Source organism: Zootoca vivipara, chromosome 12 (assembly GCF_965207765.1).
Source record: "Zootoca vivipara chromosome 12, rZooViv2.hap1.1, whole genome shotgun sequence".
NCBI classification, from domain to species: Eukaryota; Metazoa; Chordata; class Lepidosauria; order Squamata; family Lacertidae; genus Zootoca; species Zootoca vivipara.
In genome coordinates, this window is record NC_142595.1 from 47,494,335 (window position 1) to 47,517,469 (window position 23,135).

Here is a 23,135-nt window from a genome sequence, read left to right on the forward strand (position 1 = left end):
CTGACGATAACCAGAGAGAAGCGTTTGTGATTGAGCACCTGGAGGGACCGGCGAGAGAGTGGGTCCGTCCACTCATCGCAGCGGAAAATCCAGTGCTGCAAGATATAAAACAATTTCTTCAAGCGATGAATATAATGTTTTTGAGCGACGCGCAAATTGACATGGTCAAAGAGGAGTTACATGATTTAAAACGGGAGCATGATGGTGAGAGATTACTGGTCTAGAATCACAATGCTGATTCACAAGCTAGGATGGGATTTGAATTCAGAACCAGTCCAGTCCGCATTTTACTTAGGACTGCACCCTGAAGTTAAGGATGAGCTTTCGAGAGGTCCAAGGGCAAAATCTATGGATGAACTGAGTAAAGCGGCTTTAGCGGTGGGGGTGAGACAAGAATCCAGATGGAACGACAGGCAAGCAGTGCGGTCGATGCGTCCTTGGTTCCCATGCTCTCAGGAAAAGTCCGCTGCAGCTGCAGCTCCTCCCCCCCTCCCAGCAGCTCACTACACTGTAAATAACATGCACCAATAAAGACTTTTGAAAGACAAGTATGTGGAAGCTCGTTACTCAGGAGTAGTCTGAACAACCCTGACAATGTGTTTATAGAAAAAAGGTAACGAATATTTTAATGTATATTCAAATGTTTTAATTTTAAATTGTGTTGTTTGATCAGGAGGTAACTTGGAAAAGTACCCCTCCTGATCAAAACCGAAAATGGGGGAAGGTATGTAGCGATCAGCATCGAGTTAGGCCGGGTTAGTAAGGGTTAACAAAATAGAACAGTTAGAACCCAAGGGGGTGGGCTCTGGCTGGGTATAAAAACCCCACCCCTGGAGGCAGTTGGAGTAGTCGGTTGGTCAGATAGTCAGTTGGTCATTAGTTGAGAGTTAGAGATAGAGCTGGTTTAAATACTGAGGCGAGGCATAGGTGGTGAGTTATTGAGAAGTCAGGATAGAGAGTTTGAGTGCTTTTATTTACAGAAACATTTAGTTGACTTCAGTGGTATTAGGCCGGTAATATTTATAATTAGCGGTAATAGACCGGTATAGGAAACATCTGTTATTTGGAACGTTAATAAGAATATTACTGAAATCATTACACATATGTACCTACAATAAAGCAACATATTTTTATTTCAAACAACATCCTGGTCTGAAGTGATTAACAAGTGCCAGTTAGAATACTGGTTTGTGAGCTTATTTACAAATATATAAATTTAGTTGTCTTTAGCGGTAATAGGCCGGTAATAGTATTAATTAGAGGTAATAGGCCGGTATAGGAAACATCTGTAATTTGGAACATTATAAGACTTATACTGAAATCATTACCCTCATGTGACCGCGACACATGGGAACACAAAATACATACTGTAATCTTCTTCTGCAATCTTCCTTAGAGGACAAGATGCAGGATGAGCAAAACAGAGAAGGAACACTCTGACCTTACACCTCCGCTGCCGTGTGGCTAGACCCATTTGTGAGAAAGGAATAACATACACGTCAACTGCCCTGAATTTTCTGAGGCTGCCTTGAAAGCAATTAAATACAAAAAAGCATGCTGTGTTTATATAAGCTAAAGCAAAAAGACAACATGTACAGGGAAAGGCTGATTTCAAAATTTTATTTGTCATAATTAGATCACTTGAAATGATAAATCATTGTTGCTCACCAATCTTATTATCAAAAGAGCCTCACTGAAAAAATATTTCCTGGTGCCTAGATCTTAATATGAAATTCTATTGTATCTTAGTTCTGCCAGAACACCAAGTTTGTTGGTTATACCTGAAACACACCTGAAAGGTATGCAGTTACCATTCATACTGAAAATGTTGCCAAATACTGCTTAGCTGAAATGTTACTATGCAAATGCCCATACAAGGAGTTAATCTGATTAAACAACCTTTAAGTAGAAGAACTCAGGTCAAGATATGAATTTAGACCTGACGGAATCATTGTCTTTAAACGGTATACAAAAAAGGTTCCCTTTGCAGTAATCTACGTCCAGTATTTCCAATACAACTTTTATTGTACTGTCATACAGTGGTTCTGCTCCTTTCTCTGGGGCTGTGTTCAGAAAGTGGTGTTGGGGGAGGAGTGTTCAAACCCCTGGGCACTCACTTGTGGGGTGCCTCAGGGTTCCGTTCTCTCTCCCATGCTTTTTAATATCTATATGAAACCGCTTGGAGAGATCATCAGGGGGTTTGGGCTGGGTGTTCATCAGTATGCAGATGACACCCAGCTCTACCTCTCTTTCAAATCAGAACCAGTGAAGGCAGTGAAGGTCCTGTGTGAGTGCCTGGAGGCAGTTGGAGGATGGATGGCGGCTAACAGATTGAGGTTGAATCCTGAAGAACTGTTTTGGGGGGACAGTAGGCTGGCAGGTGGGGGGGGGGACTCCCTGGTCCTGAATGGGGTAACTGTGCCCCTGAAGGACCAGGTGCGCAGCCTGGGAATCATTTTGGACTCATAGCTGTCCATGGAGGCACAGGTTAATTCTGTGTCCAGGGCGGCTGTCTACCAGCTCCATCTGGTACGCAGGCTAAGACCCTACCTGCCCGCAGACTGTCTCACCAGAGTGGTGCATGCTCTGGTTATCTCCCGCTTGGACTACAGCAATGCGCTCTACGTGGGGCTACCTTTGAAGGTGATTAATCCAGAATGCGGCAGCTCAACTAGTGACTGGGAGTGGCCGCCGGGACCACATAACACCGGTCCTGAGAGATCTACACTGGCTCCCAGGACGTTTCTGAGCACAATTCAAAGTGTTAGTACTGACCTTTAAAGCCCTAAATGGCCTCGGTCCTTTTAGAAGTTTTTAGGGAAGTTTTCAATATTTGATGCTGTACTGTTTTTAATATTCATTTAATAACATGGATACATGGAAATGATTTAATCTGGTAGGTTGGGGAGGTTGCGATGATGAGGAAGGGGTTTGCATCCTTTGGCGCCCTGGGATTTCTCCTCAGGCCTCTGGGTGAGTGAGCTTCATGGTTCCTGCTGTAAAGGTAGGTTCCTGCTGTACAGGAGTATGAAGTGCCATTCTTCCAGTCAGAGGAGGGGACTAGCAGCTGGCTGGAGGGAAAATCTTTGCTGCTGCCCTTCAAGACTTGGGTGTCCACATAGTGACCTTCAGGAGGGAATTCTTCATCCACTGGATAGAAACTTCACTTGTACTGACCCCTATGACCAGGCCGGTGAGGATTGTCTCTTCTTGCTGAAGTCTGGTTTCTTTATGGTTGGTGCGATAGAGTTTCCCATTTGGGAGAGGTTGAGAGAAAAGGAGAGGCAACATTTATTATGTTTAGACAGAATTGAAGGACACCATTTAGGAAACCATTTAGTGCTGATTATATTCTGCTGTGTTCTCTGACAAATATTTTCAATCCACACAGTCAAGAGAGGGGGGTAAATTCTCCAGGACAACCTTAAGCAGTAAAAGGGATTTAACTGGAGTCCTTGTGTGTGTGGACCCGAGTAGGAAGATCTGTGGCACATACATGGGGCTTCCTTGAGCTGGATGAGGACATAGTGGGATAGAGGAGATTCCAGGAATATTTACACAGCTTTCCTTCCCCACAGAATCCCAGTCTTTCCAGAGAAGGTATTTTTGCAGAGGTTGGGTTTGAAAATCAAGGATAGGTAAAAAATCTCCCATATGCCAGTTGCTCCTGAAGCAGCTAGCTAGGTACGCAGCTCCTTAAATGTGTGGACTTGGCCACCAGGGCAAGGATATAAAAATCTGCCCCCAACAGAACTGCACCACCTTTTCATCTAGTCACCCTATGCTGGGTAAACCTGATCAACAGGCAGATGAAGGTTAGAAGGATCCTTGGCTGGGAAAATATTGTGGGAGACTCCTTAGCCCCTGCCATGGCCACACTAGTCCTTTCCTTGCTCCCAGTGTTACCCTGTGACAAGTTTCAACTTGTGCATTTAGCCAATACTAGTACTTGTATAGTACAATACTTATGGTGCTGGAGGAGACTCTTGAGAGTCCCATGGACTGCTAGAAGATCAAACCTATCCATTCTTAAGGAAATCAGCCCTGAGTGCTCCCTGGAAGGACAGATCGTGAAGCTGAGGCTCCAATACTTTGGCCACCTCATGAGAAGAGAAGAATCCTTGGAAAAGACCCTGATGTTGGGAAAGATTGAGGGCACTAGGAGAAGGGGACGACAGAGGACAAGATGGTTGGACAGTGTTCTCGAAGCTACGAACATGAGTTTGACCAAACTACGGGAGGCAGTGGAAGACAGGAGTGCCTGGCGTGCTATGGTCCATGGGGTCACGAAGAGTCGGACACGACTAAACGACTAAACAACAACAACAACAAAGTACCAATATCATGGCAACTGGTGGGAAGAGTCTAATCTCAACAGGCCATAATCGAAAGTGGAAATAAATGTCTGAATTAGGGAGGAAGCTGTCTTGACATGGTCAGTCCCTGAGAGGATCATAAGCAATCCAGAAACAACCCTCCCTTTCCAAACCATACTGATCAAAGGAAAACGAAGTCCCAACTGCGTCAAGAGTATTTACCTTCAGATTTCTTGACTCTTGTTTGGAGTGGAGCGAGGGATACTTGGCAGGTGACGTTTAGACCATCCTCAAAGCTTACTACAATAGCGTTGAAGGCCGGTCTGTTATTAATGTTGCCGGAGGTGCCACCACTCTCATCCTTCCTGGGCTGCTTATTGAGCGGAGACGGTACACCTGATCAGCCATCTTCCAGCCAGTCAATCAGTAGGTTTCCGGGCGAAAAGCCAGAGGTAGCACACATCACTATTGCATCTAAGGGAACAAAATATAGATAGACAGAGAGGCAGTTAGATGTAATTCCTGGTTTTTGAATGACTTGACCCTTCCAACTCTAGAATTCTATGATTCTATGAAAAGAGAATATGCATGGGAAAGAGGGTCAGAGAGAAGGAGAATCACTGGGGTGTCGACAAGAACGGATGGCAGACAAAGTTTAACCTATGGTGTTTATTTGTTTGTTTGTTTGTTTGTTTGTTTATTCATTCGCTGATTTTGAAATCATTTCTTAGCTGCTTTATATTTCCCCCCCCAAAAAAAAAAATCTTAAACAGTGCAATGCACTAAGCAACATAAAGACATCTGAGCATCTCGAATCACCCTTGGACACAGAGAAATAACAACCCTTTCCTGCTTATTTGCCAGCAGTAAATTTGATAGTCATTCCAAAGGGTCAGATCCCTTGTATCCAAAACGAATACCTCTTTATTAATATTTGTAAGCACCCGTTTCTGTGTGCTGAGAGCTTGGTAGGTTTAGGTGACAGCAGAGATATTCTTTTGATTGGGGTAGGGAAGGCAGGGCTCTCAGCTGAAATTATTAAGCTGAGATTCCTGCATTGCTGAGGAAGGTTCTATCAGGGAGGTTCTCTCTATACAGGGAGGGCAGCTATCATATACCCTTGACCGAAGAATGGTATATTCCATCTGTCTGGGATGGTCGTCCTCTTCCACTGAGTGTGCAGCTTTGGGGGGGGACACGTGGAGCAAGGAGGGAGGGAGAGTGGGAGGGAGGGAGGGAGAGAGGGAGGGGACACCCACCTAGACAGCCAGATCAGCCCTGTCAATCAATGGGGTGACAGATGTCTCAGCTGGATCAGCCTCACATCCATCTTGAGGCGTCTCCTGAAGCTCCCAAGTTCAATCAAATATGAGACGATCTGTGCAAAACTAGGAACACACACGGTGGAATAGGGGGTGTTGGCTAGGAGTATAAAATACTGGTTGTGTTGCCAGGTTTGGTGAAATAAGTAAGTAAGCATTACAGGGGGTTGGACTAGATGAGCATTGGGGTCCCTTCCAACTCTAGAATTCTATGATCCTATGAAAAGAAAATATGCATGGGAAAGAGGGTCAGAGAGAAGGAAAATCACTGGGGTGCAGACAGGAACGGATGGCAGACAAAGTTTAACCTATGACATTTATTTATTTATTTATTTATTTATTTATTTATTCATTTGCTGATTTTGAAATCATTTCTTAGCTGCTTTATATTCCCCCCCCCAAAAAAAATCTTAAACAGTGCAGTGCACTAAGCAACATAAAGACTGTAAAGCCATATAATAAAAACCATTAAAACAGTAACATCAAGTCAGTGTCCGGGTTCTGCCGCGCGCGCATGCGCAGAAGCGTTCTGCATGCTTCACACGTGCGCAGAAGCACTCTATTGGCGTTCCACACGTGCATTCCCCGTTTCTTTCCAGAACCCACCCACTGCCTCAACCAAGTGATCGCATCATGAGCGATCTGTGAGTTTGCTCACTTTTGTTCAACCTTAGGCCAAACATGGACACATGGAAATTATTTAATCTGGGATAGGCTGAAGAGGAAGGGGTTTGCATCATTTTTTGCCATGGGATTTCTCCTCAGGCCTTTGGGTGAGCTTCATGGTTCCTGCTGTAAAGGTGAACCTACAGGAGTATGAAGAAGTGTGCATGCACACGAAAGCTCATACCAAAATAAAAACTTAGTTGGTCTTTAAGGTGCTGCTGGAAGGAATTTTTTTATTTTGTTTCGACTACAGGAGTATGAATGCCATTGTTCCAATCATAGTAGGGGACTATCACCTGGCTGAAGGCCATGAGGGAATCCTTGCTGCTGCCCTTCAAGACTGGGGTTTTCACATGGTGACCTTCAACGAGGGAAATCTTCATGCACTGGATAGAAACTTCACTTGTACTGACCCCTATGACCAGGCCGGTGAGGATTGTCTCTTCTTGCTGAAGGCTGGTTTCTTTATTGTTGGTTCGATACAGTTTCCCATCTGGGAGTGGCTGAGAGAAAAGGAGAGGCAACAGTTATTATGTTTAGACATAATTGAAGGACAACATTTAGGACACCATTTAGTGCTGATTATATTATGCTGGATTCTATGGCAAACATTTTCAATCTGTACAGCATAGCTGACAACGTGCAGATTGGAAAATAAGGGCTCAGCAGCCTCACCCAGCGGCGCGGCACCGGAAATTGGTTCTGTGCATGTCCAGACCCATCTGGAATGGATTAATCCACTTTTCATTACTTTCAGTGGGAAAGTTCACTTCAAGTTAAGTACACTTCAGTTTAAGTACAGACTTCCGGAACCAATTGTGTACTTAAACCGAGGTACCACTGTACAACCGTTTTGGATTACAGCCACGTCAAACCCGGAAGTGTGTGTCCCTTTTTTGAATTACAACCCTTTTTTTGGATTACAACCGCTCCCTTTTGGGGGGGGAGGCCCCATTGGTGAAAGCATGCCTTGGGTTACAACCTGTTTTGGTTTACAACCAGACCTGCGGAACGGATTATGGTTGGAAACCAAGGTAAAGGTCAAGGGACCGCTGACCATTACATAGGTCCAGTCATGACGGATTCTGGGGTTGCGGTGCTCATCTCACGTTATTGGCCGAGGGAGCTGGCGTACAGCTTCCAGGTCATTTGGCCAGCATGTACCACTGTATTAATAAAGAAATATTTGTTTTGGAACCAAGGGATCTTTCGAATGACTTTTGCGTTTACTACAGACTCCCTGGAAAAGACCCTGATGTTGGGAAAGATTGAGGGCACTAGGAGAAGGGGACGACAGAGGACGAGATGCTTGGACAGTGTTCTCGAAGCTACGAATATGAGTTTGACCAAACTGCGGGAGGCAGTGGAAGACAAGAGTGCCTGGTGTGCTATGGTCCGTGGGGTCACGAAGAGTCGGACACGACTAAATGACTAAACAACAACACAGGCAAATAAGGAGGAAAGTTGGAGTAAGAGAATCAAAGAGTTGTTATTTCTCTGTGTCTAAGGGTGATTTGAGATGCCCAGATTTCAGGACCATGCATGAGAAGGCTGCAAAGAGGAAGGACAGAGAAGCAAACTCACTTGTAGCAGGCTGGGAAGCCATCAGTTGCAGGCTGTCCCCAAAGGAGTCCCACAATTATGTAACATCCCAGAAAACTTTGGTGAGATACTTTTCCATTCAACCCCTCTAGCCCTACCCAGACAATCCACGAAGAGGCTCATCTGTGAGGTTCTCATGAAATCCTTCCATAAACTTGAGTTTAATTGGGATGTGTGGAAAACCCGAATAGCTATGGGGAAGTTCTCCTATTATTATTTAAAAAATTATACCACCCTTCATCTAGAGATCACAGGCAGTTCCCTACAAAAAATTTACTATATGGGAACACAAAATACATACTGTAATCTTCTTCTGCAATCTTCCTTAGAGGACAAGATGCAGGATGAGCAAAACAGAGAAGGAACACTCTGACCTTACACCTCCGCTGCCGTGTGGCTAGACCCATTTGTGAGAAAGGAATAACATACACGTCAACTGTCCTGAATTTTCTGAGGCTGCCTTGAAAGCAATTAAATACAAAAAAGCATGTTGTGTTTATATAAGCTAAAGCAAAAAGACAACATGTACAGGGAAAGGCTGATTTCAAAATTTTATTTGTCATAATTAGATCGCTTGAAATGATAAATCATTGTTGCTCACCAATCTTATTATCAAACGAGCCTCACTGAAAAAATATTTCCTGGTGCCTAGATCTTAATATGAAATTCTATTGTATCTTAGTTCTGCCAGAACACCAAGTTTGTTGGTTATACCTGAAACACACCTGAAAGGTATGCAGTTACCATTCATACTGAAAATGTTGCCAAATACTGCTTAGCTGAAATGTTACTATGCAAATGCCCATACAAGGAGTTAATCTGATTAAACAACCTTTAAGTAGAAGAACTCAGGTCAAGATATGAATTTAGACCTGACAGAATCATTGTCTTTAAACGGTATACAAAAAAGGTTCCCTTTGCAGTAATCTACGTCCAGTATTTCCAATACAACTTTTATTGTACTGTCATACAGTGGTTCTGCTCCTTTCTCTGGGGCTGTGTTCAGAAAGTGGTGTTGGGGGATGAGTGTTCAAACCCCTGGGCACTCACTTGTGGGGTGCCTCAGGGTTCCGTTCTCTCTCCCCTGCTTTTTAATATCTATATGAAACCGCTTGGAGAGATCATCAGGGGGTTTGGGCTGGGTGTTCATCAGTATGCAGATGACACCCAGCTCTACCTCTCTTTCAAATCAGAACCAGTGAAGGCAGTGAAGGTCCTGTGTGAGTGCCTGGAGGCAGTTGGAGGGTGGATGGCGGCTAACAGATTGAGGTTGAATCCTGACAAGACAGAAGTACTGTTTTGGGGGGACAGTAGGCTGGCAGGTGTGGGGGACTCCCTGGTCCTGAATGGGGTAACTGTGCCCCTGAAGGACCAGGAGCACAGCCTGGGAGTCATTTTGGACTCATAGCTGTCCATGGAGGCACAGGTTAATTCTGTGTCCAAGGCGGCTGTCTACCAGCTCCATCTGGTACGCAGGCTGAGACCCTACCTGCCCGCAGACTGTCTCACCAGAGTGGTGCATGCTCTGGTTATCTCCCACTTGGACTACTGCAATGCGCTCTACGTGGGGCTACCTTTGAAGGTGACCCGGAAACTGCAATTAATCCAGAATACGGCAGCTTGACTAGTGACTGGGAGTGGCCGCCGGGACCACATAACACCGGTCCTGAGAGATCTACACTGGCTCCCAGTACGTTTCTGAGCACAATTCAAAGTGTTAGTACTGACCTTTAAAGCCCTAAATGGCCTCGGTCCTGTAGACCTGAAGGAGCATCTCCACCCCCATCATTCAGCCCGGACACTGAGATCCAGCACCAAGGGCCTTCTGGTGGTTCCCTCATTGCGAGAAGTGAGGTTACACGGAACCAGACAGAGGGCCTTCTTAGTAGTGGCACCCGCCCTGTGGAACGCCCTCCCAGCAGATGTCAAGGCAATAAGCAACTATTTTACTTTTAGAAGACAACTGAAGGTGGTCCTGTTTAGGGAAGTTTTTAATATTTGATGCTGTACTGTACAGACAGCAATAATTTTTTTGTGTTTGGCTCTTGTCAGGTCTGCAGGGATGCACTGGAGTTTCTGATAAAAAATTAATGAGCCTCCAATAGCTTTATATTCCATTTATTTACAATAACACACAGAGAGCGGCATCGAGCCAACTTCTCTCAAGACATCAGCTGCTCATTCTGAATCTCCTCCCCTTCCACCAGTTCCCCCATTGTCCTGCCCCTGTGTTTCCATTGCTCCTGAACCCTTTCCTGCCTCCTTTGCTGCGTGCTAACTCTGCTAGGTTAGTATGGAAGTCTGTGCTGTATGTATGCTGTGAGTTGATGCTTTGTACTTGCCTTGTATTTTGCAAGGAAATCAATCCATTCCCCACTTCTTTCCAGAACCCACCCACTGCCTCAACCAAGTGATCACATCATGAGATGTCTGTGAGTTTGCTCACTTTTATTTAGCCTTAGGCCAAACATGGATACATGGAAATGATTTAATCTGGTAGGCTGGGGAGGTTGCGATGCTGAGGAAGGGGCTTGCATCCTTTGTCGCCCTGGGATTTCTCCTCAGGCCTCTGGGTGAGTGAGCTTCATGGTTCCTGCTGTAAAGGTGAACGTACAGGAGTATGAAGTGCCATTCTTCCAGTCAGAGGCATAGCTGCCAAGTTATCCCTTTTTTTAAGGGATTTTCCATTATGCTGAATAGGCTTCCTCGCGAGAAAAGGGAAAACTTGGCAGCTATGGTCAGAGGAGGGGACTAGCAGCTGGCTGAAGGACAAATCTTTGCTGCTGCCCTTCAAGACTGGGGTTTTCACATGGTGACCTTCAATGAGAGCATTCTTCATCCACTGGATAGAAACTTCACTTGTACTGACCCCTATGACCATGCCGGTGAGGATTATCTCTTCTTGCTGAAGTCTAGTTTCTTTATGGTTGGTGCAATAGAGGTTCCCATTTGGGAGAGGTTGAGAAAAAAGGAGAGGCAACATTTATTATGTTTAGACATAATTGAAGGACACCATTTAGGAAACCATTTAGTGCTGATTATATTCTGCTGTTGGACAGTGTTCTCGAAGCTACGAACATGAGTTTGACCAAACTGCGGGAGGCAGTGCAAGACAGGAGTGCCTGGCGTGCTATGGTCCATGGGGTCACGAAGAGTCGGACACGACTAAACGACTAAACAACAACATATTCTGCTGTATTCTCTGACAAATATTTTCAATCCACACAGTCAAGACAGGGGGGTAAATTCGTCTTCCGGTCTGCTGCGCTGGCAAGAGGACGCATAGACCTCAAGCTCCGAGGTCTCTGGCATCGCGGAGGGGGGGGATCCGCAGGGCGCACGGATTCCCCATAAAAACCCCGGGAAGAGCGTCCCGGGGGCTTAGCTGCCCAGCGGAGCTCCAATTCGCGATTCCTCCGCTGCCCAGGAGACTCAGTAGAGTCAGCCAAGAGCCAGCAGAGTGGAGTCGCCGGAGCCATTTTGGGCACCACCGTCACCTCCAAGAAGCGAAGCCCCGAGTCTTCTACCAGCAAGCGGCAGGTTCTTCCCAAGATTTCGATAAAGTAAGTGAAATCTCTATTTGGAACTTTGGAAAGTCAATTGGAATTATAGGAAGAGATTCCAAAAAAACGGAAGTCGATCTCTTCCTACTGTGGACTTTAGAGGCGCGAAAATATCCCAAAGCCGAAAGGGAAATTGATTGCCTTAAAACTCAAAAGAAAGAAAGCTTTTTCTAACCCCTTCTTGACCCTGGAGCTGGCACCCCACGAGGCTCAGCAAGGTTATCAAGAAATAAATTTGACAGCTGTCAAAAAGGGAAAGAAGGAGAACATTTCGTTAAGGACGTTATTTAAGATTAGAAGATGTTAAAGACTTTGAAACTGGTTAGCCAAGATGGAGGTCACCGTCTCTGAGGAAGGAAATTTCCAGTGTCTACTGTCTTCTAATCTTCACTCTGTCTGTGGTTAAGAAAGAATGTTAACATCCTATTCAGCAGCCTTCCGGCAGACTGTGCTAGACTATTTGGAAATTCTGGAAACTCTGAGAGATCTCTTAAAGGTACAGGAACAATTTAGTTCACCGCTGGTGAGTACAGTGGACTATGGATAGGACCACGATGCTACTTCTGAAAATGAAAGGGATCTCTAAAATCAAGAAGAGGATGATGCTCAACAAAAGGTGGAAAAAGAAGAAGATGAAGAGAAGACTACAATCAGCATTAGCTCTTGGAATTCAATTGAGAAAGCAATCTTCGTGGAGAAGCATCACCTCCAATGGAAAATGATTTTTGAAAATCGGGAGACTGAGGAAAATAGAAAAGGGAGAAGTGAGACCGAGGGGTAGGAAAAGCAGAGGGAGGGGAGGACAGAGACCGGAATTTTGAACTGCAGTAGATTTGGTGTGGGATGAAAAATTGGTAAACTGGTATATAGGCTGGCTGAAAAACGGTTCTGAAATCTTGGCTTGATGAAGGAAATGCTGGACCAAATGGGGGAAAGACTCCGGGGGGGAGGAGAGGGCGTTTAAGAGAATAATGTTAAGATGTTTGGTTAGAGATATTAATAATATGTAATAATTGACATTTCTTGTGGGGGGTGGAGGAAGGGCTGGGGAAAGAAACTTTAGACTTGTTGAGTAGAATGCTATGTTTAGCTAGGTAGTTGGGTGGATAGCCACCTATCTTCCTCCCTATCGACCTGAAGCCTCTGGTGGCAGGGGGGGCTCTGGGGGGGAGGGAAGGGTGGAAGGAAACCCAATTACAAAATAGACCTCCCTTGGATGGTCGCACCTCATAGGTCCTCTTGTGGCAGGAGGGGGCTTGTGGGGAGGCGGCACGAAGAAGGAGGGAAATAATGTTGATCTTTAAGAATAAGAATTAGAATTAAGAAAAGAAACCCGCCATAATTATATTAAGGAGCTATGAAAATCAGGAAGAAGGGATCTGTGGAAGTCACAAATACAATGTTTAACAAAGTAAGAAACTGATATTCTTAATTGTTTGTCTGTCTATTATGCTGGAGGATTATATATAAATAGTTGGGGGGTTCCTTATCCCAATCTCTCCTTTTGTCTCGGGGCCTCCTGGTGGCAGGGGGGGGGTCCAGGAGCTAAGGAGAGGGGGGTGAGGACAAACCCAGCTTCAAAATGGACTACCTTCGACTCTCAACACCTGCAGGATCCACTTGTGGCAGAAGGGGACTTGTGGGGGGAGGGAGGGAAGGTGGATGGAAATGTTCTTTTATGTTTTGCCTTTTTGTGTTATTATATAAAACTAATAAAAATTATTTTTTTTAAAAAAAGAGGGGGGGGTAAATTCTCCAGGACAACCTTAAGGAGTAAAAGGTATTTAACTGATCTCTTATCACTGCCGTCTGATTCTGGTTTGGAGGGTTTCTGGTTTATAATTTTATAACTGCTTCTTTTTCTATCTACACACATACATCCTATATAATAAAGTGCAAGTGTCTCTGCGTCCAGATTCCGTGTGTCCCATTTTCCGCGCTAATGCGCATGTGCCCCGGGGACACAGGGATTGGACGCAGAGACTGCACGCACTCCCCCCCCCCCCGCTTCTCTCTCTCTCAACAGCTTCCACTCCAAACCGCCGTTCCGCGCCTCGCCTTCCAACTAACGGCGCGAGGGGAAGAGGGAAAGGGACTGCGAGGGATTGTGACGCGAGCGCGCAATGGAGCGTGTCTGTTTGCGTCCCTGTCGCCGTTCCCCACCCCCACCCCATCGCATACCCATGCAGAAGGAGACCGCCAAGCGCCCCAGCCAGCCAGCGGGACCAAGCACGATGGCCGCGGCAGGAGGCGGTGGCCTGCCGAGTCGGTGCCCAACAGTGCCGCACAGAGTGTCCCAAGCCTCCTGCCCTGTTGCTGCTGCTGGCTCCCGGAGGCTTGGGGAGCTCTGCGTGGCACTGCTGGGTGCCGATCCGGCAGGCTGCCTCCGGGAGCCAGCAGCAGCAATGAGGCCGAGGATCTCGCTGGCTTCCTCCGTCCCCTTGATTTCTGCATTGATGAGTTGGTTTGGAGAGGCGGACGGCAGAGTGAGTGAGTGAGTGAGTGTGTGTGAGAGAGAGAGAGAGAGACAGAGACACAGAGAGAGGAGAAAACAAGCCCTCCCTTGCTGGTCAGGGGGTGGGAGAAAGGTCCCAGATTCTCAAGGTTCCCCCTCCTCCCTCTCCGAGTTTAATGGGTGTTTGGCAGCGGCGGCATCCCCAGTCTGCCGATGTGAACAAGAGGGGAAGAGTGAGAGCTGTGGAATGCCATCCTGCAATGTTGAAATTGCCATTGTAATTTCCACTCCCCCATTGCCTTGCTCGCTTTCTCACCTCCGTGAACCTCCCCCGCCCCGTCCTTCTTTCTTCCTCCCCCTCCCCTTTTCAGCGATCCTCTTTTCCTCTCTGCCCCCCCCCCACCTGCACTCCGGTGTCTGATTAAACGAGAAGGAAGTTTGGGAGTGGAGGCTTTAAGAGGCAGCCTGCAACCACGAATTGTTGAAATTGCCATTGCAGGCTGCCTCTTAAAGGGAGAGCTTCACTCCCACACTTCCTTCTCATTTAATCAGAGCACGGGTGAGCGAGGCAATGGAGCAGGGAGGGGGCGTTTGAGGAAACCCACCCGATCACTTCTTGGAGTGGTTTAAAGCCACAGCGTCCCCTGGTAAAAGGCTGAGATTTCTTCACCAGCCCTGTTTACTTGCTACAGCCTTTGGCCTTCTTCCCCCAGTGTCCTGCCAGGTTGGCCCCTGATCCTGTTATGGCACTTAGGTCTTTTACTGGGCAGATGATGAGATAACTTTATAGGGACAGGATCTTCCTGAAACTTTTTCTTTCTTTCTTCTGCTGCCGTCTGTACAGCAGGAGGAGGCAGGCGCCCGGAACCATGTGGTACTTAAGGTGTTGTTGTTGTTGTTTAGTCGTTTAGTCGTGTCCGACTCTTCATGACCCCATGGACCATAGCACGCCAGGCACTCCTGTCTTGCACTGCCTCCCGCAGTTTGGTCAAACTCATGTTCGTAGCTTCGAGAACACTGTCCAACCATCTTGTCCTCTGTCGTCCCCTTTTCCTAGTGCCCTCAATCTTTCCCAACATCAGGGTCTTTTCCAAGGATTCTTCTCTTCTCATGAGGTGGCCAAAGTATTGGAGCCTCAGCTTCACGATCTGTCCTTCCAGGGAGCACTCAGGGCTAATTCCTTAAGAATGGATAGGTTTGATCTTCTTGCAGTCCATGGGACTCTCAAGAGTCTCCTCCAGCACCATAAAAAATAATAAGACACCCCTTGAAAACAAGCCATATGCTTATTTTCTTGAGTAAAATAAATATGAGACGGTATCTTAAAATAGGAGAAACACGGTAGTGGGCGAGAGTGAGTGGGGACAGGCAGCAGCGCTCGCCCGACAGGGAGCACGACACGTGTGCCTCACACCCTGTGTGTATCCAGATATATTTGCGTGTGCGCACGTGTGTGTGTGAGAGAGAGAGAGAGAGCGCAGTTCTTGGCTTTCACAGGGTGGGTGGGGAGGATGAAAGGGTGTTGTTTCCTCCCTGTAACACAGCCTTTCACGCGATCGCAGAGAGCGACGCTGCCCCGTCAAGAAGGGGGATGCAGCTGGCCCCCCTCTTTCCCTCATCCCCCCGGCCAATATTTCATATTGTGTCTTCCGGGGGAGGGTCCCACACGAGATATCTGCGCTTTGGGGCTTAGTCACAGGTGCATCAGTGATAGCAGCACTCCCGGACACTGAGATCCAGCACCGAGGGCCTTCTGGCGGTTCCCTCATTGCGAGAAGTGAGGTTACAGGGAACCAGGCAGAGGGCCTTCTCGGTAGTGGCACCCGCCCTGTGGAACGCCCTCCCAGCAGATGTCAAGGCAATAAGCAACTATTTTACTTTTAGAAGACAACTGAAGGCAGCCCTGTTTAGGGAAGTTTTTAATGTTTGATGCTGTACTGTTTTTAATATTCGGTTGGAAGCCGCCCAGAGTGGCTGAGTATATTATTATTATTATATTTGCACATTGACTTACCGGGCAGAGCAAGTGGAGGGAAAAACCCATCCCAGGATCCCCTCCTCCCTGCAGGAAAAGGATCACACACATGCCTGGTGGTCGTGGATGGCGGCAGGAGAGGGCGAGGGGGTGCAGGGAACTTACCCTTAGCTGCCAAATTCAGGTGGTTTTTGATGCGCTGCTCCCTCTCTTCCATCTGCTGAGCCACCTGTGCATTTTTCCAGCCTGGAAGGGGGTGGAGACGCAAGTAAGTTAACCCCCTAGGAGCTGGAGACCTTTGAGAAGCCCTTATAACCTCCCTTGCGCCACAGCCACCTTTGGCCACCCTCCTCCTCCCAAGTCAGCTTTCTTTTTTGTTGTCTGTTTTTAAGTAAAAATAAAAAGTGGGGGAAAAGGTATACTATATCATTATAAGAGCTAACAATTACAGCTCTGCATATACTTATCTAGTATATTATCTAGTACCTTGGAAGTCGAATGGAATCCGTTCCGGAAGTCCGCTCAACTTCCAAAACGTTCAGAAACCAAAGCGCGGCTTCTGATTGGCTGCAGGAAGCTGAAGTTGGATGTTCGGCTTCCAAAAACAATTTGCAAGCCAAAACAGTCACTTCTGGATTTGCGGTGTTTGGGAGCCAAAATGTTTGAGAACTAAGCTGTTCAAAAAGCAAGGTATGACTATATGGGTATTAAAGGTAAAGGTAAAAGGACCCCTGACAATTAAGTCTAGTAATGAACGACTCTGGGGTTGCGGTGCTCATCTCGCTTTAAAGGCCGAGGGAGCAGGCGTTTGTCTGCTTCCGCAGTCAGTTTTTCCGGGTCATGTGGCCAGCATGACTAAGCTGCCTTTGGCGAAACCAAAGCAGCACATGGAAACGCCATTTACCTTCCCGCCGGAGCGGTACCTATTTATCTACTTATTATTACCATCCCAATAGAGTGGTACCTCGGCTTACGAAGACGATCCGTTCCGCGGCGCTCTTTGTAAGTCGAGGTTTTCAGATGTCGAAGCGCCTGTTCTGCGCATGCGTGATTTTGCGCTTCTGCGCAGGCACAGAACGCGCGCGTGGAAGCAGCGCGGCGAAAAGACTTCTGGGGTTGTCGGCTTCGTAAGTCGAAACCTTCGTAAGTCGAAGCATTCATATGTCGAGGTACCACTGTACAAATATGTTTATTTTTAACCTACTACGGGCAACGACCATTTATGTTTCCCAGTTATCAAACTCCGTATGTAGTTCAAAAAAACATTTTCCTCTGAAAAGTTTAACTTTCCCAGCACAGTCATATTGATATAATCTGCTCCTTCCTCCCCAAACCTAATAACTGTAGGACATTGTAAAAATGTGCATTTTAAAAAACACCACTATCCTTCCTGCATCTCAGACAACATGCTGCCTTAATCACCTTTCTTGAAGCTCTTTATGAAGCCTCCCTGAGCAGGCAGGACGCTGGGGTCGTGCTGCACCCGGTCGGGGATGCCAAGTCGGGTGCGAACTGCAGGCAACCGCAGAAAGGCCACTTGCACCAGCGAGAAGAGGTTGGATGTCAGCCAGTAGGTGAAAATGACCTGCAGGGAGGGAAAGAGAGAGACTCAAAGACCCCCTTCATTCATTGCACGTGGGGAAGTTCGTATAGAACGTGGCCCACCCTGTTGCAACAGGATAGCTGCCCCGTGGCATGAGAGGTGCTGGAGAATTGAGGGTCAGCGGGGAGGAAGTGGGAACAGCAGCCCCACAGGAAAAGGCGTTCCCCCCCCCCCGTGTGATGAAAGTTCAGGAAAGTCCCCTTTGTACTTGCCCACAGCTCCCATCTGCCCAAGCAAGCATAGCCAATGGCAAAGAATGATGGGAGTTGTAGTTCGGCAACATCTGGAGGGCACAGTACCCCCTGCACCGGCCGCAGAGGAACAGATCCAGCTGAAGCTTTATTTACACTCTTTTTGTTTCTCTTGGACTGTGCAGGCTAAATTGCAGGTTTCTGAACCGAACGGGGGGGCCAAGGCTGAGACGAAGGAACATGGGTTTGCGCAGGGCAAGTCAGAACTGGCCACGAGATGTTTCATAGGGAATACATAAAAGCAATTGCAATCTGTCTGCGGCAGCGTCTCACCGTCGGGAAGGAGATTGTGAGAGGCAGGATAGCAAGTGGCATCACCCGGAAAATTGTTTTCATAATGTGGAGGTTCGGGTTCGCCACTCCGGATTCTGCTCCTAGCTGCAGAGAAGGTGGACACTGTTAAGCCTCCTGCCATTTCCCCCATTTTTCACTGCATTGTCCTTTCCTACATGAGGTTTTCTGCCAAGGAGGAATTCTGAAATTGTGGGGGGAATTTCTAGTGATGGACAGGATCCAGAGGTAGCCACAGCCTCTCTCGCCCTTGGCAGTGCACCCCATCCCTCCAACAACTGGCTTTAGGAGGTTCACTGCAGCCTTATTATCTAGGCCCCAAACCCCCCCCCCACTTTATTTTGGGATAAAGCAAATTCCGAACGTTCCTTATGATCTCCTTTGGGTCTACCCCTGTCTAATACAGACCCATAATATTAGGGGCACCAAACCAATTCACACATCTGGTCCTGTCTAAGCTCTGTTTCAGAGCCCATGAGGCCTCTGGTCTCTTTATTTCCTATTTGTTCTGTGATACGCAGACACCTCAAATTTCTTCATCGGTCCACTAATTCAGTTGCCTTCCCCACACCTTCTGCCCCCACAGCATAGGGGTTAGTACCCACAGAGAGGTTTGTTCTCCACAAACCTCTCTTAATCCCCCCATCATTGCCTCTTGCAGAATCCAATGCCTAACTATGCACTGTGTCGAAAAAAACCACTTTCCTTTGCCTGTCAATAAACAAACAAATAAATAATAATAATATTTCATTTATACCCCACCCATCTGGCTGGCTTGCCCAAGCCACTGTGGGCGGCTTCCAAGACATTAAAACATAATAAAACATCAAACAGTAACAACCTGATCCAATATAAAACTCACAGTAACTTTAAAATCAACCACTTATATCAAACAAAGCAACATTCAACAATCCCATCAGAATCTAATACTAAACAGCAAAATTAAACACCAGCAAATAATAATTAAACAGTTCAACCACAATGAAGGATTACCAATCTGTAATCAATAAAAATAACAGCAAATCACAACTCATAAAATGCCCCAAAACATACAAAAGCATGCAAAAGGATCCGATTGAGAAACAAAGAAGCACAACTTTTAAAGCTATTTTTTAAAATAAAAAATATCCCTGAACTCCTTCCTCTCTTCCCAGCTGCTGCTGCTGTTCTCACAGTCATAGTCTGGGAAAGGCTGGGAGTGGCAAAGCAGGTGGAAAAGCCATTGCCTGATGAGGAACAGAAAGTCTCTCTCCCCTCCCAGTTTTTCCTCTGGAGCAGCTCTCTTATGAAGGCTTCCAGAATTGTAAGTTCAAACGTTCAGCCATGAATTCAAGCGTTATGGAGAGGGAGAATAAGGATCCCCCTAACGTATTTCCCCTACACCAGCGGTGGAGAACCTTATCGGCTACATAGGCCAGATTCTTAACCGGATTGGCCACATGAGCCAAATTTGACATCGATGTGACGTCACACGTGGGCAGGCAGTTGGCTCCACCTCCCCAGTCAAAATCCATTGTATCCATGGATGCAGTATAAGAAGGACCCCTGGAGGGACCCAAAGACTCACCTCCAAGATGGCCCACATGGTGACAGTCACCGTCAGGGGCAAGACATAGTAGGGATCGGCAGCCGTGAGATCCGAGAACCACCACAGACCCCCAGTTTGAAGGCTGGGCACAGGGAGCTCCGCCATTTTGCGCAGGGCAATGAAGAACGAGATGAAAATGGGTGCCTGAGAGAGAGAGAGAGGAAGGGATAGAGGATGAGTGCGAGAAGGGGAGGAGGCAGAACTGGGAGTAATATTTAAATACCACACACACAATTCAAATATTTATATTTATTAATGCTTTCATGGTCCGCCCGTCCCCGGTAATTTCTATTTGTGTCGCACAAATCACTTCAGGGCACCCCAGTGTAAAAAGCGGCAAATAAATACAGTACAGCGAGCGATAAATAAACGAACAACACAGACGTGAAATTTGGGGTGGGAAGCTTCTTTCAACTGACTTTCATATCTGGTAAGCTTGCATTCATTGCTGTGAAGTCTACAGACAAAGGGCAGGATGTAAATTCATAAAAACAGAACAAAAACAAGCCAGCCTAGCAGTGGGGCAGAGACTCACTTGGACCAAGGGCACGAGAAACCCTCGTAGCGGGTTGACATCGTGGGTTTTCTGGTAGAGGTTCAGGTCTGTATAAGCTTTGGCAACTGCGGGAGAAAAGCGGAATGATTTGCGGGGAAGGCAAAGTAGATTATCACCCACAATCTCCTTCTACAAGCCCCTTGCCCTCCCCTATAGATCAGGTCCCGACAGGTGACATCATGTGGGGCAACCCTATTCCTTGAGAGCTCCACTGTCTGCCTCCCCAGCCTTGTCTCATCCTAGCAACCCAAGCACCCCCTCCCCGATTCATTCAACGTGGTCCCTTTCCAATGTGGTTTGCTTGCAACCCCAGCTGTGCCCTTTCCCCCCAGAGCCCTTTGCCCCATACACCGGCCAACTCACACTCAAATTTGTTCCCCGAGTTCTTGGCCTCGTTCATGCGGGCGGTCAGCTCTGAAATCTGCGGCATGTGGTTGTTGAGCTTCACTGCCTCCCGCTGGCCCTTCACGATGAGCGGGAAAACCAAGCAACGGGCCACAAGCGTCCCTGAGGAGTTTGGCATGGGAGAGAGGAGGATACCCGTTACTCCCAAGTGCAATGGCCGCGATGTTACCCACAATGCAATTCCAGAAATCGCTACCTTACCCAGAACTTCTGTTGGGAGGCTTGTGCAAAAGGGGTAGGTGGGTGAACTTCTCCTGCAGAGGCTGAAGGCATCATTTACCCAGAAGGCAGTAGTGGTGATCATTAGGGGGCCACAAATTTTGGTTCCTAGCCTGTCTTATTAAACCCAGAGGTTTTCTACATCACACCTCTCCAAGCGAGCTAGAGGACACATTCCAGTCAAGCCAAAGAACGAGGGAAAATGTGGAGCAGGGCAGGTACGTTTCCTGCTGTGCTCCAGAGCTGCCTTAGCACTGCATCACGCTACTTGTCTATCCAGCCCAATACTGCCTGCTCTGGCTGGCAGCAGCTCCCCAGAATCTTCGGCAGAGAGGCTTCTCTCTCATCGGCACCAGTTAGCTTGTCGTTTAACAAGAGATGCTCTAGGGAACTGAGCTTAAGGTACAAAGTTTGTGTTTCGGGTGTGTGTGTGTGTGTGTGTATCGCCTTGTCTCTCTGCGAGCTGTGCACAATTTTTGGCAAGAGCATGTAACCCGCCAAGTGCTAAGCACTCTGTTTCCAAGCTCTGGCCCCTGCTGGCAGCAGTGTCCCCCAAGCCACGGGGCCAAAGTGCCCACTCTGATGATGCTCTCTGCCAGCCCAAAGGTATATCTAAATCTCCACCTGCTTCCCAAATACAGCAGGCCCCTTCACCTGTCACGATGGCTCCCCACCATGGCAGCCCTATATCCACATGGAGGGACTCCAAAAAGTTCTGGATCAGACCCACCGGAGTGTGGGACCCCAGGCCCAGCTCTGCAAAACTCTGCTCTTGGACAGCCTGGGCAAGGTCCCCTGCAGAGAGCGCACCCTCTAGTGGCGGGGAGGATACAGGCTGAAGAACCTGAAGAAGGAAGAGGCAGGAAAGTAAGTTAGCATTGACTAATGCGAATGCTCTCAGCCCCCAACTGCTAGGTTCTCTTCGCTACCTTCATTTGCAACCCTCCACCGTCACCTTCCAAATTTCACAACCATGCTGCTCTTACCTGTGTGCCAGCAGCAGCAGCAGCTGCCGTGCTCTGACACCTGTTTATCGGTCTCAGCAGGAGAACATGGCAGCCGTTTTGAGGACGCGGGTGAGGGGCAAAAGGAGATTTAACTCTGAGCCACGTGAACGGGACGGACGTTCTGTGGATCTGGAAGGCAAGTTCTGAGAATCAGCATCCTGACAATGGCACCTGCTAGGAAGATGACTACTTCTGTGATATATAGGAAATGTGTGTGGAACAAATTCCTCAGATCTCTTATCACGGCCGTCTGATTCTGGTTCGGAGGGGGAGCGGAAACCACTTTAAATTGACAGGGAATCAAAATCCAGTTGTAAAACCATTTTCTCGCTTGTGCAAGTTTTAGGGATCAGGGTGTATTCATAGTTTGACGTGTAAAAATTATTTTGGGTTGGGTGGAGCAACTTTCTCTCATTCTAACAGTCTCTCATTCTAACAGTCTCTCATTCTAACCTACTTCACAGGGTTGTTGAGAATAAACTGGGGAACATTTTAGAAGCAAGTTGCCACTGTGCGCATATAATATGTATATTTATATAATTTTATAACTGCTTCTTTTTCTATCTACACACATACACATATATTAATAATCTATTAATTCTAGACATAGTTTAGAAAGCAATAAAACACAATAGGGCAGAAAGGGTGAATCATATTTTGATGGACAGCAGATGTAACTAATATACATAATATAGATAAATCTACCCAGGTGCTTACGAGGTTGAAGCCATTTTAATTTCTCCCCCCAGCATTTTAACTTTTGTATGTTTTATAGCACAGTTGTGCATTTGTAAACTGCTTTGAGGTTTTCTTTTTACAATCGAGCGGTTGTATAGGTTTTATGAAACAAATAAAAGACAAGCGTGTCTTGCGCTTCATAGAAGGAATACAAACATATGAAATGAGCTAAAAAGGAGGAAAGAAGAAGGGGCTGCACAAAACCCCTCCATCAATATAGCGTCACATAATCCATGCCATTTTCACATCTTTCACAAATATCTGCCAAGGCAGCTCTGGCCTGTTTGAATACCCTCCCTAATATCATACGGCAAATGTTTATTAAATACATCAATTGTTCAGACCAGCGTTTCTCAACCGGTGTTCCGCGGCACACTACTGTGCCGCGAGACACTGGCTGGTGTGCCACGACGAGAAGGGCGATTTGCATTGTCACGTCGCTGACCCGCTGGAAAGGACAATGCAAATCGCCCTTATCGTCTGCCCGCCTGGGGTCTGTGCGTGCCGTAATTTAAAAGAAACAACAGCAAGAACTCAAGAATTTGAAAATTCCCACGACGGCTGTGATTTGTTCTCGC

The 23,135-nt window shown here is 47.0% G+C and overlaps 1 protein-coding gene across 1 annotated transcript; it reads right to left on the reverse strand.

Annotated features, from left to right (window-relative positions):
• Positions 1 to 6,518: 6,518 nt before the first annotated feature.
• Positions 6,519 to 22,888, reverse strand: LOC118078642 (mitochondrial inner membrane protein OXA1L). The gene is made up of 10 exons (XM_088654874.1): positions 22,867 to 22,888; positions 21,799 to 21,962; positions 21,467 to 21,656; positions 20,552 to 20,695; positions 20,168 to 20,253; positions 19,612 to 19,776; positions 18,027 to 18,131; positions 17,322 to 17,484; positions 16,065 to 16,145; positions 6,519 to 6,807 (listed from the first exon to the last, which is right to left on the reverse strand). The coding sequence occupies exons 1-10, from the start codon at positions 22,886 to 22,888 to the stop codon at positions 6,770 to 6,772; spliced, it is 1,158 nt and encodes a 385-aa protein (XP_088511000.1). The 3' UTR covers positions 6,519 to 6,769.
• Positions 22,889 to 23,135: the final 247 nt, after the last annotated feature.